The 18,868-nt window shown below is 40.0% G+C and overlaps 1 protein-coding gene across 1 annotated transcript in view; it reads right to left on the bottom strand.

Annotated features, from left to right (window-relative positions):
• Nucleotides 1–18,868, bottom strand: part of LOC122793328 (protein RUFY3-like) — a gene marked incomplete in the record, with an annotated part of 2,132,439 nt that overhangs the window by 2,033,865 nt on the left and 79,706 nt on the right. The window contains 1 exon segment of the mRNA XM_044061223.1: nt 9,278–9,451. Coding sequence (XP_043917158.1) covers nt 9,278–9,451 — 174 coding nt within the window.

Raw genomic sequence — 18,868 nt, forward strand, 5'->3', positions numbered from 1 at the left:
CACCACACCCACTGACCACATTGTCCTGCGTACAGAGAGTGACAAAGTCATAAAATATCAGGATTTGCAAGCAGAAACTAGGGCAATATGGAAGAAAGATAAAAAAAAAGTCTACAATCATATTTGGATATGCTACCAAAACATGCAACTCCATACGAATTGCAGAAGGAGTCACTACTGGGCACATTACAGGTGCTGCGAAGAGCACTTTTGGCTGACATCAAAGAGTGAAACAATACTAATTTCATGAACTTTAATCATACTATGACTTGGGAATGGGGTCCATTCCAGCCACAGTATTAGAAACCAAACAAAGCACTCCCTACAAGTACGGCAACTGCACAGCCCCAAAATAGAAGAATCCAAATGGTAAAACAAGAGGCCAGCAGACTGGGGCTAATACATGCTTTATTATAACAAAAATAAAAAGAGCAACAACCCAACTGACCGGTTTCAGCTACATGAATTAACTAGCCTTCATCAGTGTCGGTAAAAATACCATAAATCCATTGCTCTACTTTATACTCAACCTACCACCAAGTTTGAAGCCCACTGGTTCATCACAAATTCTCATTGAGGCCTGGTGGGAATAAACCACCCAACTTAATGATCCACTTCTTTTCTTTTATGTTTAGTACTGAGTGACATTTAAGCTTTATTGGTCCTGTTCCCCACAATCCTATCTATAACAATAAACCTAAAATTTGCATTCCTGTGTGTCAATGAAGGATTACAAAGGGCATTACTTGGTTTCTTGGTCCTAATGTCACTGCAGTGTTCAGATATGCCTAAACGTAAAGGTCTGGAAGTTTGCCCTACATAAAAGGCTGAGCAAGTGCATGTGGTGAGATAGACTATCCAGTCGGTGCCACAACTGGCGTAGAAACTAATGTCAAACAATTCCAGTGTTTTTTCTAGTGAATTGTTTGGATTTTATAAATCTCGGACAAGCCCCCCATGGCTAGTGGGTTAATCTTTATTGGCCTGAAATTGTCCATTAAAATGACTTAAGAAAAAAGTCATGGCCATTCAGATTCTCCATATAGCTGAAACACCTGATGTTCATAAGAGTCATTTGCATATATCCCATGTGCCTCTGATACAGGAGGTCTGAGAGGTCACTCAGTGGAAGTTCTAGCTTGCCTGGAGTTTTCATTTACTTTTTACTGATCGTTTTTTTCTGTGTGACCTTCTCACTCTTTGCTTTAAGATTGGAACTATAGAAACATTCGCATTAATGCCTGGAGGAAATGTACAGTTGAACTTTAATTGCCACTGCAGTTCTCTGATTTCTAGGTTCAATTCCCGCCATCCACCTCTGGGGGTTTGGGGCACCACATCAAAAATGCCAAACCTAAATCTTATAAAACTCTGGCATTCTATAGTGTGTTTGTACAAGGAACTATTGGAATTAGCCTTACATATGGCATACAGATGCTCATAGATTCTTCTCAGTTGTCTCTCTGTTTTTCTTATGTAAAAGAATCTACATGTGTCACAAATCACTATATAAATTATGCCCTTAGTATTAAAATTCCCATATCTTCAACTTAATTGTAAAAGGTGTTCCTTGTATGGGTACAGATTGTGCTTCCAGAATGTAAGGACATTGTTTACATGTACCACATCGAGGTATGCCTCTCAAAAAACGGGAGGGATTAATCACTACTTGCTCAAAAGAGTATTTAAGGTTCTTGCCGGTTTTGTATACGAAATGCGGCTCATAACCTTTAACTTCCATTAAGTCTGGGTTTCCCTTAAACATTACATATTTTTTTAGTAATTATATCTTTAATAACTCTAATTCTGGAGCCAAAGTAAGAAAATTAAGTAAGAACCTGGCAAAATTTCAAGCCCCCATAAACTTTGAGAACACTTCTGCCTATGCAGAACTGTTCAAAGAAACCCTGTACAAGCATGTTAATAGCTGCACAGAGGCAGCTGTACCCACCAGGAAGAAGTACAGAATTAACTCAAAAAACAAGCCACCCTGGTGGAATCACAAAATCAGTCATCTGCACAACAGGAGGAAGAAAATCATGGCAAAAAATAGGAGGTGCAACATCCAGCAGGATAAAAGCACTCTCAAACTAAACAAACAAGTCAAAAGGCAAATAAAGTCTACTAAAGTCAAATTTGAAGTACATTTGGCCTCCCAGGCCAAGGACAGCCACAAAGCATTCTTTAGCTATGTCCGCAACCTCAAAGGCAATACACAATTGTGTGCAGAGCTCATTGTATATGGAGCCACCTATACGGAGCCAGAAGATATAGCAAACTCCCTGGCTGATAATTAAGCTCCAACTTTACTCCTCTCTCCCCCTCAACCATTCCTCGGGAAATATCATCAAATATAACTCCCCCTTCAATCACTAGGGAACAGGTCCTTAATGCTATCTCTAAGACTAAGAACAGTGCATCAACGGGCCCACACAATATCCCAGGATGCCTTCTAAATAGCATGAAACATGACCTATCAGGGCCTCTGGAATTACTAAACTGTAGCCTCTAAACAAGTTTTGTGCCTCATGAATGGAGAAAGGCAACAGTCGTCCCTCTGCACAAAGGTGGGCCATCTACAGACCCATAAGTCTCACTAGTCTTAAGCCATGGAAAGAATTATCATGGAGATGATCAACAGAGATATAGTAAACCTCCATACACTGGACCCAACCTAGTTTGGTTTCGTCAAGGGCAGATCATGCCTACTGAACCTGGTGGACTTCTTTGAGAAGGTCACCAAAGCAATGGCTGAGGGCAAAATTGTTCATACTGCCTATCTTGACCTGGCCAAGGCATTTGACACAATACCCTAACTCAGGTATTGTTGACAAACTCAAGAGGTTAGGTACAAACCCGTACGTCACCCAGTGAATAGCCAACTGGCTCACAGACAGGACCCAGGAAGTTAGAATTGGGGAGTCCACCTCTACAAAGAGGCCAGTCACAAGTGGAGTCCCTCAGGAATAAGTCCTTGGACCGTTCCCTTTTGGCATTTACTTTTCCGAAGTCAGGGCCAATGTCAGTGGCCTCTGGCTGACTAAATTTGCAGACGATTGCAAATTAGGAGCTGTCAATGAATCTCACACTGACACAAATATTCTCTAAGAGGGGCTGACACAGACAAACAACTGGAGTCAGAACCATGGACTAAAACTGAATGCCAAGAAATGCGTATTAGTATCCTTTGGGAAGTCATCCATTACTGGTAACTACCATATTGACAACACTCTCATTAGAGTTGACCCAGTAGTCAGGGACTTAGGGACACACACAGATAGTAATCTAGCCTTTGATCATCACGTGTCTACTGTGGTGAGGAAATCATTCTGTGTTGTGCAACTTATAAACAAAGGTATGGCATGCAAGTCCAAGGAAGTCATTGTTTCACTGTATTCAGCATTCAATCAGCCCTATCATTGAGTACAACCAGGCATATCCAACAATTGGAACATCCACAGAGGTTCCTCACTAAAAGAATACAGGGCGTAAGTAATATGTCCTATGCAGTTTGCCTCAAGGCCTTATCCCTGTATTCTGTCTCCTACAGGATTTTGAGGGGAGATCTATGCCTGGCATACAGGGCATTATCAGACCCCACTCTGATGAACCGCTTGCATATCTACAAAACAAACGGCACTAGAATTACCAGTTCTAAAGACTTAAACCTTCCCTGTGATATAAATAGAACCTGCTGGAGAGATAGGTATGTATCCCAGACACTACCCCATCTACGGAACAGGCTCCCCACCCATGTGAAGCAGAGTGCCTCCCTAACCCAATGCAAGTACAACTTGGACAATTGGATAGGAAAATGAAAATTCATCCCTGGTTTGGCACCTACGTCTCTAATGGACACAGGTAACCTGTAAATGGTTCATCTCCCAGGCCCATGCTTACACTTATCAAGGGTAGCAGAACTTGTCAGAGATTTGGGATGCATGGCTAGGCTTAAAAAGCCCCTTGTGGTCATTAGCCTAATAAAATCCTATGAACCAAAGTGAACTACCATACGTCTATAATACGCCTGTGTGTTACATGAACTTCCTTTAGGGGACATTTCAGGGCAATTGTCCCCTAAAAGTGGTATATTTCATTCACAAATGTGTCTGATAAGGGATGGGGGTAACTCCTTTCTACAAATATTTCCATAATATAACTTACTTCGACTTAAAAATTCTCCAAATTAGAACACATCCTGGCTGCCCTAACCAACTGCCCCTTAATAATATTATTTTTAGTATAACCAGGAAGATTGCTTTGGTAATCTAAATAAGTGCTGGAAAATGTGTCTTTTCTATAGATTTTTGATACAAAAGTACAATTCTCCCAATCCTTAATTAAAGTTACGTTAAGGTAGTCTATACTGGAGTCTGATATAGAAGTGGAAAAATTAAAAGGATGGAGTGGCACCATCTGTCCCTTTGTTTAAGAGTTTAGTTTGTTTGGTTAACCAGGGCAGTGGTTTGGGCTTTTGGGTGGACTTTTCTTATTGGGGCAAGATTGTTGAGTATGTTAAGGAAGGCAGTGTTGAAATATTGTACTGATTGGTCACCCCTAAAACATCTTCAGCTAGACCTATCATGTTGCTGTAGAATCTGGTTAAAAAATTGAGGGGGAGAAACGCTTTTTGCAACGGATGTATTTATAGGAGATGTTATGTTGGGTGTGTATACGTTTCCTGTAAAGAAAGGTAGGGGAATGGTCGCTGAGTGAGTCAGGAAGGCAGCCTGCTATGTAACTTAGGTTGGGATTGTTTGTTAGAATCCAGTCTAATGTAGACTGTCTGTTGGTGAGTTTGTCAATGCGAGTTGGACAATTTATGATCTGGGTGAAGTTGTAGAGATTGAGGAAATTGGAAGGGTTACTGGAGGTACATATTTGCCAGTCAAGGTTGAAATCACCAAGAATGATAGTTTCTTGGTTGAAATTTTGAGAAGCCCATGAAAGAAGAGTTTCAATGATGAAAATTGTTTACAGGAGGGAGGTAGAAGCAAAAATAATTAATTGTTTTGTTTGGGTTAAAGACTCACAGTGTGAGCACAAGCACAAGTACAACAAAATTCCATCAGTACTGCTTAGAAGTGACAACTAGTCTGAGAAAAAAATCAGCAGGTAAGTTGTCACAATGTTATATAAACATTACAAACACTTCAGCGATACCTCTCCCCAAATAAAGCATGCCTCATACTTAAACTTTTATGAAAATGAAAACAGTGCAATGAGTGTGATGCATTCTATGTGGGCAATACTGTGAATGGGCTGGAGCATGGGATTTCATGTCATCTGTCAGAGGTCCGCTCTGGATGTAGAGGTGATGCACTGGCCAAACACCTTTCTCTTCATGGGGGACACGCAGGTTTTGGGTTCCGGATCCTGGATCGCATGGACATGGGTGGTCTTGGGGGAAACATCCCGGGTGTTCTGGAGAGACATGAATTCATGTGGCAATTGGGGCGGAGCTCTTTTGGGAAGCCTGGACTGAACTACTACTGTTCAATTAAAAAAAAATTTCTATATGTAATTTCTGTATGGGCTGTCTCTATGTTCTCTGTAAATATTCTTTTATGCTATCCGTAATATGTGATAGGTAATGATATTTTTGTTACTGTTTGGAGCTTTTCTCCCCGGGCCTCCGCTGAAAATGGACATATATCCAATTGGACTATCCCGGCTAACAAATGTAAAATAAAATAAAAAAAATGGTTTGCATAAGCAGTACATTTCATCATAAAAAAGACCAAACCAGCCAAGGCTAAATATAGCGGTTCTAGACAGGAAAGCAATGGCAGTTTAGAAATACCACATTTCTTAAAGGGCTAGACCTGCTAAAGGTCATAAAAGCAAAAACTTTATTTAAATAAAAATAAATACATATAGCAAGCAAATAACATATAATGCTTTCTGCTGTAAGGTAGATAAGGGTGATAGGAAAACCTTTCTAATTGACAAACTGACCTCAAGGGCAAGAGTAAAAGAAGCCTGTATCTCTTCCTCCCATTGTCAATTTCAGCCAAAACCTCTATCATATTATATTACATTCCCTGGCATGTCTAGGTATCTAACATCGTCACTCTCACAAAACTCACTAATGTTCTCCTGTTCCGCGGTCTACCTTTCTGTTCCAACCTCTGCTGCGCTTTTTTCATTTTCCATACTGGCAGTTTAAAAATGAGGGTGATTTGAAACACACTGTCTATGCCCAGCAGCAAATGTTTGCAGTAATCTTATATTTATTATTTATACATTAAACTCTGTTAAAAATGCATAACAACCGGTTTTTCATTTGAGACACTGAGGTCAAAGTACATGCAACTGTCCACTACTCAGGAACGTAAAATACAAAAATCCATTTTGAGGGAACTTTGTTTTAGACAGAGGCTATTTTGCTGATAAGCTGATAAGCTTGTTAAAATTATTTAAGAGGTTAGTTTTAACAAAGGGAAGAAAGGTTATCCAATTCTTATCAACAGGTACAATTTTAAGGCTAAGAAAAATGTTAATAGTTTTACAAGATCTTTTGCCATTTTGATTAGTGTTGATATAGAAGGTATTAAATATTATAGAATTAGAAATTATTATCTGGCAATACGGATTTGACAAACATTGCTGTTGTAACACCTACCTTTGCTAACAAAAAACTAAACCTCAAGTGTTGGAACAAAAGAACAAATACTGGAACAGTTGGTCACAGAATGGTCATTTTGGTACTAATTCAGATTACTTATATAAACAAACAGTGTATTTAATGGCCAAAGTGATTTCTTCAAACATTTTGGGAGATTTATTTAAGCAAAAACTAGCTTCACCTGTAGATTAGAAGGTAGGGTCGCTATTTGGCAATTTGTTGTTCCTGTGAGACCTGCTGCGTGGGAAAGACCACAAAAATGCTCTCACAAAAAATATAGGATCATGACTTGGTCATTAAAAACAACACTTCTAATAATACTTTAGCAAAACATGACATGGTATGCGATTATTCCAAAAAAAATAATTTTTTATTGCCTTGGATGAAATACAGGACAGTTTTTTTTTTTATGGTGGTGATTTAACAGTATCTAGGAATGTACAGAGATCGCGTGGCAGCTTGACCTCAGTGCAGACAGACCACCAGAAAATAATGTTATTAATACTAATTTTTTAAAAACTTTTAATATTTAACATGTGTTTTATGATATCATTATTGTATATGTCTGTTTAAACATTACAATTGTTATTTATTTGAATGTTCAGTGTTGGTGGAGATTGGCCAGCTGTTTGATCATGTGGTACCTCTGTACTATAAATAGGTGTCATTATGTTTACTGGTTGTTCTGATGACGTTTTGAGTACAAAGAACAAAGGAGCTTAACCTTTCACCCACACACAGTGCCTTCTTTTTGTTTTTTGTTTTTTTTGTATCAATTTATAATTATACTGCAAAAGCTCCATGGCCCCTTATTTAAACATGGGTACTTTAATCATCCTGCAATGACTGCTTAAAACAAAGTATGAGTTTAGAGACGTGCAGAACACAGTATATGGCAAGCCAGCTCTGAAGTGGCTGCAGCAGACTTAAAAAAACACAGCCGAATAAACTAGTAAACTCTTGACATTAAGGCTGAGGGCTAGCCACCTGGTGGTGTAAATCTTGGCTCTAGATGACTGTCACTGTTGAAGTGACACCCTGACCCCACAAGTACAAATGGAAAAAAGTTTGTGGATGGATAGATGGACAGGTGAAGTGACAAGATGTACTCTGACTAAATGATGCCGTACTTTTCTTTTTCAACAATGTTACTGATACCAGAGTATCACAACTCCCTCATGCATCTTTGACTATATAATACACTTGTATTTCGGGGTGAAAGTGTTGTTTCTCCCAGTGGTTCTAGTGTGATCAGGTAGCGACAGTATGTGTGAACTAAATGTAGAACAATGTAGTTTGACAGCTAAACTAAAAGCCGTTTTATTAAATGCCCTCTTTAGAAGACTATCCCAAGGGAATAAACAGCAAATGATATGACTTGAGTTACTGGAACACTGCATTCAACCTCATCATTTATTGTTTTGGATGTACGTCTTGAAGAATGCTCTTAGCTGGCATCTTGAAGAATGCTCTTAGTTGTCCAAAGGACCAAGATAATGTATAAAAGAGACACTTCTTTTTCTTCTTGAATGAATAATGAAATGTTTCTATTCTTTTCTCCACCAAAACAGAGCTAAATATCATTACTGCATGCTGACCTCTTGCCAGTTACTGGCATAGACAAATTCTGATCCCACCCTTCACAAAGCTGTGATCTTGCTTGTAATTGTTAGTTGGCAAGATCACAACAGCAGGAGGCGTGACTGCATGGAAGTCACCCCATACTATTTTTTTTTTTCAAATTTTCTCTAGTTTTCATGTCTAACAGTCCACCTAGCTCCTGCTACTGTGATATCGTTACTTACAGCTAAAGTGAGCAAGTAAAATCAGGCATAACAGCCTGCATGTCAATGGCAAAAAAAGTAGAATTTGATGGGTATTTTTCAAGACAGCCCACCAGCATCACTTTTTTTTCAACATTCGACTGAATAAACTGTACATGCTCAAAGCATAAGCTGGTACTACATGACTACAAAAATTAAAATAAAATAATTCAAATTGTTTAAACAAAAAAATATATAAAACTAACAAAAAGATGGTGGAGCTGCAACCCAGCAGCCCAATAGCACCACCTAGCCTGTCATTAAGAAGCTATTACCTTTAGAAATTTATGTACAATGGTTAACAAACATAGCACAAGATGATGCCACCTTGAAACACCTATGTTCTAGTGAAACTGATGGTGTTACTAAAAGCTATAGTCAAATCTTGCAAGCCTTCCTTGAAAAACTGCATTAAATTAAATCAAATCTACACACTTAAAAGTCTAAAAGTAATCAAGTAAGCCTTCTGGCTTCTGAACCTCAGTGTATTAATTCCATAAATCATCTCACATTCTAGGCAGTGATCAAAAATACATACCTAAAAGTTCCCCGTCATTTTAAAAGGCACTTCTAAAAGAAGCATATGGTCTGATGTATGACTTGCTTAATTAATGAAAAAATGTATGTCATTTTCTAGAAAATTGCACTATACAAGCTTCCTTACAGAACTTCATAAGAGATGTCACACAGTCTTAACTACAAAATCATATAAGCTATGCCCCCTATTCTAAATTATTAAAACATGCATGCGTATGGTACATGTATTTAGGACCCCTCTTACAAGCTTGCCACCAATACTTCAACTACGTACACACAAAGTGCTTACCTTTCAAGCCGTGTTTAAGGCAATGTTCCATTACAACAAAGAACTGCATAAGAGGAGGGTAGTTAATGTCCAGTGTTCTCATATAGATGAATGCAGGATCAAGGAGTCCCTTAATACTCTGCCGGACCATATGAAGCAGGTTCAAACGTTCAGATGCAACTGGATCTTTAGTACCTAAAGCAAAACACAAAGGCAGTTATGAGTCACCAAACTTTAAAGCTATCCTGCATTCCAGAACAAACTGTTAGGACAAACACTGTGACAAAACAGTTCACAATTCCTTTTCTCATATGTCCTAAGCTAACTTTGCCAGAGAACCCCCGAGTCCATTAGCAATGTAGGTGATTTAACATTTTTTCTTTAAACATGTGATCCATGTGGTAAAGTGATGCACCTAATTGCCCTTTCCTACAGGTGTCCTCCTTAATACAAACATTTTCTCATATTTCCTTCAAGCAAATGTAAAAGGAAATGTGCCTCAAAGGTACTTTGCTACAGATGGAGACATCCCTCGATCTTCCTTATAAACAATTAAATTTACAGAAACCTATGGGGTGGGGAGAGTGGAATAGAAATAGATCATAATTATGAAAGTACAAGCCAGAGGGAAAAAAATACAACTTTTTTTAATCAGAAAATATGAAAAAATGGCTCCAGATGTATGGAGTTGTGTCACTAGTCAGAGCACTATGCTGTTTATCAGTGAATCAGTGGCTGAGCAGTCAACAGTTTATCGGCAACACAACATCAAATAATAGCAGCCACAGAGACAGAGACCCCCCAATATTTATTGAGAGTAACAACAACTAAGTTTACCAAGCCCAGTGGCTTTAACAATGCTGTTTAATCCCAGTAAAATGATTCACTGGCCAGGTATATAAGCATCACCTCTTAACAGGCTAATGGTCCTTTAGAGTGTGGTCAAGCAGTGAATAAGAACCCCCCCTCCCAATCATAATGCTTTCCCCTCTCTCAGTCCAACCAAATACTCAACTTATGACCACTATGATACACTGCAGTTATTACTCTGCTTCAATCATATTTACTGTGTAAAGGCACAAGAATATACAAACAATATTAGACAAGTGATCGCCATGACCATAAAACTAGCCATAAGCATCTGTAAGCAGACACACAAACATTCATACCAGCCTTAGGAGCACATTGTGCTTACTTCCCCAAATCAAGCACAGCTGCTCATTAAGCACAGCTGCTCATTACAACACAGAAGTAAATTTATATATACCCATCCAAATCAGCAAGACTAACCTTAAATGTAGTCAAAACAGCATTTTGTCATACAGTGGCAACTTATTCCACAGGCAGGGAATATACAGAGTTAGGAAATGTTCCTCTCCAACCAAGTCTTGTTCATTTACTGATGTATATTGACATTCCTTGTGCAGGGGGTTTACAAAGAAACAAGAGATCAAGATCAGATAGGACAGAGTCTTTCATAGTTCAAAATGTGAGACATATGCCACCTCAGAGTAGTCAGGAGGTTACTGCGTACAAGGATAGGTCTATTGATCTATCTGGATAACCAAAGGATTTAAGGCCTTTAATATTTTTGGTTAGGTATATTTCCAACTGAGTAATATGCTGGAATTTATATATACTACAAGGAGCAATGTATTCTGTGATGGGTCTGACTTCGATAAGAGAAGAGTAAAGTGGTAGGATGACTTCCTTGGATCTTGATGATGGTACCTTAGAAATTACCTGGGCCAGATATCATAATAAATTGGGAGGGGGCCTGCTAAAGCTGTTTTACCAAATGTTACTATACTGCACATTTTTGCAATTAGCCTAAGACCATTTTCAGCACACTGGGTTCTTGATGGAGTTGTTTAGTAGCACTGGTTGAGCAGATAACAGTGTCCATTTTGCAGTTAACAACAAACTTGGTCAACCCAATTTCTGTGATGCTGGACTGGATAGTCTGCAAAATAAATGCCAAACTGGAGAGAGCACTATACCATTTGCTACTCCATAAATTACAATTTTATGTTCAGAGAGAGAGCTCCAGCAAATAGACAGGTTGTGATTACTCAGCCACTGATGCACTGATAAGCAGCATAGTGCTCTGACTAGTGACACACTAACTCCATACATCTGGGGTCATTTTGTCATATTTTCTGATCAAACAAGTAGTATTTTTCCCTCTGGCTTCTGCTTTCATAATTATGACCTAGGAGATAAATGGGTTCCATTAAGTTTGTCTCATTTTTTTAATGCTACCAGCATTGAGGGGTAGTGTCAAACACCTTGCCGAGGTCAGGATAAGCAGTGTGCACTCTATCCATAGATTCTGTAACACTTTCAAAGAAGCTTACTAGGTTCAGGAGACAGGACTTCCCCTTTACAAAGACAAATTGATTGGAAACTACATCAGCTAAGTTACCTATGTTTGCGGAAATGAATTCTGCTGTGATATATTTCATGTCTTTGCATACAAGGCTGATGGGCCTATAATTACTCAGGTCTGTAGATGTGCCAGCCTTGTGTTTGAGACTCTCAGTGGCTATTCTCCAGGCATTAGGCACAAACCATGTGAACAGGCTGAGAGGTAGAGACTGGGATACTGCAGATTTGAAACTGATGAGAAAGCACCCTGGTCCAGTGCCTAGTCTCATGAAAGTATTATTTTTAACCTTTTGTCAGGGATCTAAGATTTGGGTCAGAGTGACTTCAAGGGGAAACAAAGGTTCCAGGGATACAAGGGGCAACAATGTATATGTGGGATAAGGTTAGCATTAAATTTGTCTGCTAATATATTGGCTGTATCCTTGGGATTAGGACATGTTAAATTATCGCTAACCGACTCCACGCACTGTTGGATTTTATTCCTTAAGTTCCAGACATAAATGAAGAAAGTTTGTAGTTTTCTTGCTGACTGTAGTGATCTTAAGCTCCATATTTTTATTTACATTTCTCTGGCATGTTTCAGTGTAGCCTTGAGATAAGGGGATAGGGATTTTTTTTACAACTTATTTCCCTTATTTTGTTACACAACTTATAAATACATGAGTCTTGTTATATTTAGGACAAACAGGTACTGACTCTTCTTTGCAACTGTTTAAGTGCTGGAAAAAAGTTGGTTCCATTTTCAAGGGGGTGGTACCACTAGACCTGACAGAGAAGACAACTGACTTATGGCCAGGTTTATCCAGGGATGATGAGATGCGGTGGTGGTGCAGAGGCAGCAGTTAGGTTGGTAAGGACCAAGTCAAGGACATTACAGCCTCTATCGGGTAGTTTTACAATTTGCTCCAGTGCGCCGATATTAACATCTAGGACACATTAAGCATAACTAATTTCAGAGGTGTAACTGTGCCAGTCAATACTTCAGTAACTGAAGTCCTCAAGTATGAAGGTATTTGGTTTGATATTTAACACTTCAATGATGTTAAAGTAATTTCCATGATCACTGGAACAATGAGGGAGATCTATACCTATAATGAAATGACAGACTTGCTTGTGGTGACTTGGACCTGTGGGTCAGGGTCATGGGTACTGTGCTGTGAGGCGATAGTGTTTCTGAAAAATATAAATACCACCCCACCCTTGCATTTATCCAAGAAGACATGACAGGGATTAAATCCTATCACTGACTTTTTGCCATTACAGTAAATGTTACAAAAGCTGAAACAGCATAAAAATCAAGCCTACAGCTTTATGCATATAAAGTTCTCAACCTAAAAAGACAACAGTCATGCAGCTATACTCATATGTTCATAGGTGTTTACTAGGCCAACAACCACAAGGCCCTTTTTAAGCCTAGCAATGCATCCCAAATCTCTGACAAGTTCTGATACCCTTGAAAAGTGTAAGCATGGGCCTGGGAGATGAACCATTTATAGATTAACCTGTTTGCATTAGAGGCATAGGTGCCAAACCAGGAACGAATTTCCAGTTTCCCATCCTATTGTCCAAGCTGCACTGGAATTGGGTTAGGGAGGAACTCTACTTCACATTGATGGGGAGCCTGTTCCATAGACATGGTAGTCTCAGGGATACATACCTATCGCTCCAGCAGGTCCTATTTATATCACAGGCAAGGTTTAAGTCTTTAGAATGGGTAATTCTGGTACTGTTTTGTGGATATGCAGGAGGTCCAGAATGGAGTCTGACAATGCCCTATATGCCAGGCATGGATCTCCCCTCAAAAGCATGTAGGAGAAAGAATACAGGGGATAGGGCCTTGAGGCAGTCTGCATAGGATGTATTATTTACGCCCTGTATTCTTTTAGTGAGGAACCTCAGTAGATGTTTTTAGTTGTTGGATATGCCTGGTTAGGTACATACAAAAGGGGGCATTGTACTCAATGACAGGTCTGATGAATACCGAACAAGTGGGACAATGACTTCCTTGGATTTAGATGCCATACCTTTGTTTATAAGTTGTGCAATATAGAATGATTTCCTCACCACTGTAGAGACGTGATGATCAAAGGCTAGATTTCTGTCTGTGTGTGTTCCTAAGTCCCTGACTACTGGGTCAACCCTAAGGGGTGTGTTGTCAATATGTTAGTTATCAGGGATTGAAGACTTCCCAAAGGATACTATTATCCATTTCTTGGCATTTAGTTTTAGTCCATGGCTCTGACAGCAGTTGTTTGTCTGTGTCTGGCCCTCCTGGAGAATATTTGCATCAGTGTGAGATTCAGTGACAGCTGCTAATTTGCAATCATCTGCAAATTTAGTCAGCCAGAGACCACTAACATTGGCACTGACTTCTGAGAAGTAAATGCCAAAACGTAGTGGTCCAAGGACTGATTCCTGACAGACTCCACTTGTGACTGGCCTCTTTGTAGAGGTGGACTCCCCAATTCTAACTTCCTGGGTCCTGTCTGTGAGCCAGTTGGCTATCCACTGGGTGACATACGGGTTTGTACCTAACCTCTTGAGTTTGTCAACAATGCCCGAGTGGGGTATTGTGTCAAATGCCTTGGCCAGGTTAAGGTAGGCAGTGTGAATGATTCTGCCCTCATCTATTGCTTTGGTGACCTTCTCAAAGAAGTCCACCAGGTTAAGTAGGCATGATCTGACCTTGACGAAACCAAACCGGGTCGGGTCCAGTGTCTGGAAGTTTACTATATCTCTAAGACAATTCTTTCCATGGCTTTACATACAAGACTAGTGAGACTTATGGGTTTGTAGTTTTCATGGTGTGCAGAGGGATGACTTGCCTTTCTCCATTCACGAGGCACGAAGCCTGTTTGGAGGCTACAGTTAAATAGTAATTCCAGAGGCCTTAATAGGTCATGTTTCATGCTATTTAAAAGGCATCCCAAGATACTGTCTGGGCCCATTGATGCAGTGTTCTTGGTCTTAGAGAGAGCATTAAGGACCTGTTCCCTAGTGATAGCAGGTGGAGTTATATTTGATGATATTTCATGAGGGAAAGTTGAGGGCCAGAGAGGGGTAATGTTGAAGATTTATCAGCCAGGAGGTTTGCTACATCTTCTGGCTCAGTATAGCTGGTTTCAATCACAATGAGCTCTCCACACAATTGTATATTGCCTTTGAGGTTGCAGACATAGCTAAAGAATACTTTGTGGTGGTCCTTGGCCTGGCAGGACAAACTTACCTCAAAATTGGCTTTGGTAGACTTTACTTGTCCTCAGAGTTGTTTGTTTAGTTTGATGAGAGTGTTTTTATCCTGCTGGTAATTTTTGCCATGATTTTCTTCCCCTTGTTATACATCTGACCGATTTTGTGATTCCACCAGGGTGGCTTGTTTTTTTTAGCTAGTTTTGTACTTCTTCCTGGTGGGTACAGCTGCCTCTATGCAGCTATTGACATGCTTGTACAGGGTTTCTGTGAACAGCTCTGCATAGGTAGAAGTGTACTCAGGGTCTATGGAGGCTTGAAATTTTGCCAGGTCCTCACTTAGCAGGAGGTTAGCCTTAGAATAGTTCCCTGAATATTCCCGGTTTAGCTGAAGGTCCAGGGTTTATTTTTACTTCAAAGGAGACCTTTCTATGGTCTGACCATAACAAGGAAGGCATTACAGTAGGGGGTGTGCAGCAGTCTCCCATATTACTGAGGAACAGATCCAGTATGGTTGCACCCCTGGTTGGTGCATTGACTATCTCTGTCCCAGGAAGTTTGTATTTACAAAATCCAGGAATCTCTGTGCATGTACGTTTGGTGTCATATAAAACTCCCAGTTAATAGTGGGGTAGTTAAAGTCACCTATGAATATGATACTGGGTTGGATTGTTAGTGTTTCTAATAAGTTTGAATACATGGTATGGGTTTCCTGGGTCATACAGGGGACCTATAACTTGCAAGGAAGTGGTACAGGATTTCACTTATGGTGATTTGAACATGGAGTAGCTCAAGTCTACTGTCCTGTTTGACCAGCCTTGAAATATATTTATTTTATATGTAAAAAGACCTCCACCTTACGTCCCTGCCTGTGAAGCAGCTGGTCTAAATGTGTGGAAGGCATTATAATCTTGCAGTGTTGGTGTGTCTCCACGGCTTTAAATCATGTCTCAGTGACTGCAGAGATATCAGCATTCTCTATGGTAAAGAGAGCTTCTACGGAGTGGAGTTTTTTGTTTTGACTCCTAGCATTGAGCAGTAATGTCTTTAGATTTTCTTGGTTTTGATTTGCTATGTCGGAAGTACTTCAGTTTGGCATTGCCTAAAAAGGCACTATGGGGAAGACAATGTTTTGAAAGCCTAGAGAGGAGAGGTGCAGACCATCTCTGGCAAAGCAGCACGGTCTGGTGACCATCTCCTTCCATGCTGACAAATATTACACACCCTTAGAATGACACAAGAAACTAAGCCAATTATTAAAGTCAATCATCTTTTGTTCGTATTGTGGTATCATCCTTGGAGAAGGTAAAATGCTGCTCAATGCTAGGCTCATACCAGCCTGAGACGCATATTCCGAGAACTCTAGGATGTCTCTTCATATATAGCTTAGGGAGGTATGTCTCAGGTCATTTACTCCGACACGGACTATGACTGAGTCATATTGGTAATTGCGGTCCAATGACCTGAGTGCATGCATAATGTGGAGGATCCTAGCCGCTGATAAGCAACAGGCTGTAACTTTCTCCTTACTCGGCCTTGAGAGAGGGACATCAGTGTGTGTCATGATGGAGTTTCCAATAACTAGAATGTTGGATTGTTTGGTGAATTGCCTTATGGGCTTAGAGGTAGAGGCTCCATGAGCTGTAGCTCTATGTGTTGATGTGGGTATTTTGAAAGAGCGCATTTGGGACTGCTGAGAGTGCTTCTTATGTGTACTTTGTTTACGAGGTCTTTGTGGTTTAAGAAGGTTGCATGCAAGTGTCTCAGCATATATGGGTCTATATGCCTGCTTTGAATTGTGCATGATGGGTGCAGCATGTGTACTACTGACAACCTTATTGACATTAGAAGTACTTTTATGTGAGAGCTTTGCCTCCAGTGACATTGTGTAAATACATCTCTCACATACCATATCAGTTTGCTGGAGAATTAAATGATTGTCAGTAAACATGAGGCAATTTCTACATTGCCTCAGGATGCCCATTTCCACCAAGCCAGTAACGGAGACAGTAGGAAAGTTCATATCCATGGCAACAAACCGTTTTTTATTGATTAGGCTGTTAGAGTGAAAATATAAATCAGGGTTAGGAGTATCCGGTTTACAACTATGTGGGCAAACTAGTCCTGTATGCAGCTAGATATTGGAGACATTTCAATTGTGCTTTTGCAGGAAAAATGTCACTCAAGGTGTCAGAGTCTGTACAGAGCACTACCAAATCCTCGAGGGGAAACTAATATGCAGACCCTGAAAATTAAGTATTTAGGCAGATATTCTGATGTTAAAAACAAATCAAGCAGTATTTACTGAAAGCAAAAAATTAGCTTGTCAAGAATGATGAAAAGAGGGGAGTCACATTAATGGCCACTGCCTGATTACTACTAATGCTGGTCTCACCACAGTTTCACTCTGTTAGGATACAATGCTTCTTTGCTTCCTCTCTCATCAGAAGCAAAATGTTAGCACCAATCCCAAGAACAGAAGCATGTTACAGCCTGTTTGGCGAGTCACAGTCTTGCCCCAGATGATGCAAGGGTCTGTAGGCTTATAGAATTTTTCTGGTAGATTCCTCAAACAGCAACCAGACCAATCAGGTAGGTTAAACACATACACCCTCCTACCAGAAACAGTCAGGAATCAATGCACTCTGCTCCTACTCAAGCTCAGATCAGAATATAAGCACAGATTCCAAGCTATCACCTATAAAGCAGTTGTTAGGCTTTCTGGTGATCAGCAGTCTCCAGGAAATAATCTCACTGTACTCCTTCTCTCGCCAGGAGAAAACAGAAGCACTAATCCCTAGATGACTACTGAGAGGCAGAATGTGTGCTCTCCAATAACTTAAAGGTAAGATGGGGAAAAAAAAATATTTTTACCATAACGTCCCATCTGTGTTGTTGATCTGCATTCATTCATTATTGATGGGATGTCAGTTACATCCTTGGAACTGAGTCAGCTGTTATAACAAGCTTGCTCCAGTCAAAAAAACTCTCGAGCTAAGCTTTACCCATAGTGCCCCTCCCAATATTACCTCAGATTGAGTTTGCCCATAAGGAATAAAGAAAGCAGAGGCTTTATCTGAGCAACTTCCCTATCATAAGATAGGACCACATCCGAACCTCCAGGAGTCTTTTGGAGGGAGATGGCGGGTGGGTTGCAATGAATGAAGATCAACAACACAGATGGAATGTTACAGTAAAAACATAAATTCTTTATCTGATGATGTTAATCTTCACTCATTCCTTACTGAGCTACTTTGTTTCCTGGGAGGCCCCATGGAAGAATATTCCTGAGCACCACTAAACCAAAGGAAGCTCTCCCCCGAAGACCATATCCACTTTGTAATGCCTGATAAAGGTATTAGGAGTGGCCATGTTGCTGCTGCACAAATGTCATCCATGGAAGCCCTTGCATGGAAGGCAACAGACGTTGCCACTGACCTGGTTGAAAAAGCTTTGACCTTAGATGATAAAGGGGTTTTGTTCTGTTGATAGATAAAGCAAATGCATTCTCTCAACCATTTAGACAAGAGTAACTTTGGAAACAGATCTGCCCAATTTTGGTCCTGAGAATGATACAAATAAATTGGTCAGATTTTAGTAGTGATTTAGTCCTGTCAAGATAAAAATCCCAATTGTCTATGCATGTCAAGCAAATTTAGTGAATATTCTCCTTTGTTAGTAAACTTTGGAAAGAAAACTGGTAGATCAATCATTTGATTAATACTCAAGTCAGAAATAACTTTGGGTAAAAAGGTGGGATTAGTCCGGAATGATACTCTGTCCTTATGGAACACCAGGGAAGTCAATACTGTGAGAAGAAATAGCCAGGGAATTGTTATGGCTAGGCTTGTATAGGCCCTAGGGCCGATAGCCTAGTACCAACCTATGAACCATGTAAGGATGATTTATGCACAAAGCTTGCAATTCAGATATTCATCTTGCCAAGGTAATGGCTACCAAGAATACAGTTTTCCAGAATAAGAATCTCGTATCCAAACTGGCAGCAGGTTCGAAAGGAAGGTGAGTCACGGATTG

The sequence above is a fragment of the Protopterus annectens genome, chromosome 2.part0, assembly GCF_019279795.1.
Source record: "Protopterus annectens isolate FY-2018-M chromosome 2.part0, PAN1.0, whole genome shotgun sequence".
NCBI lineage: Eukaryota > Metazoa > Chordata > Ceratodontiformes > Protopteridae > Protopterus > Protopterus annectens.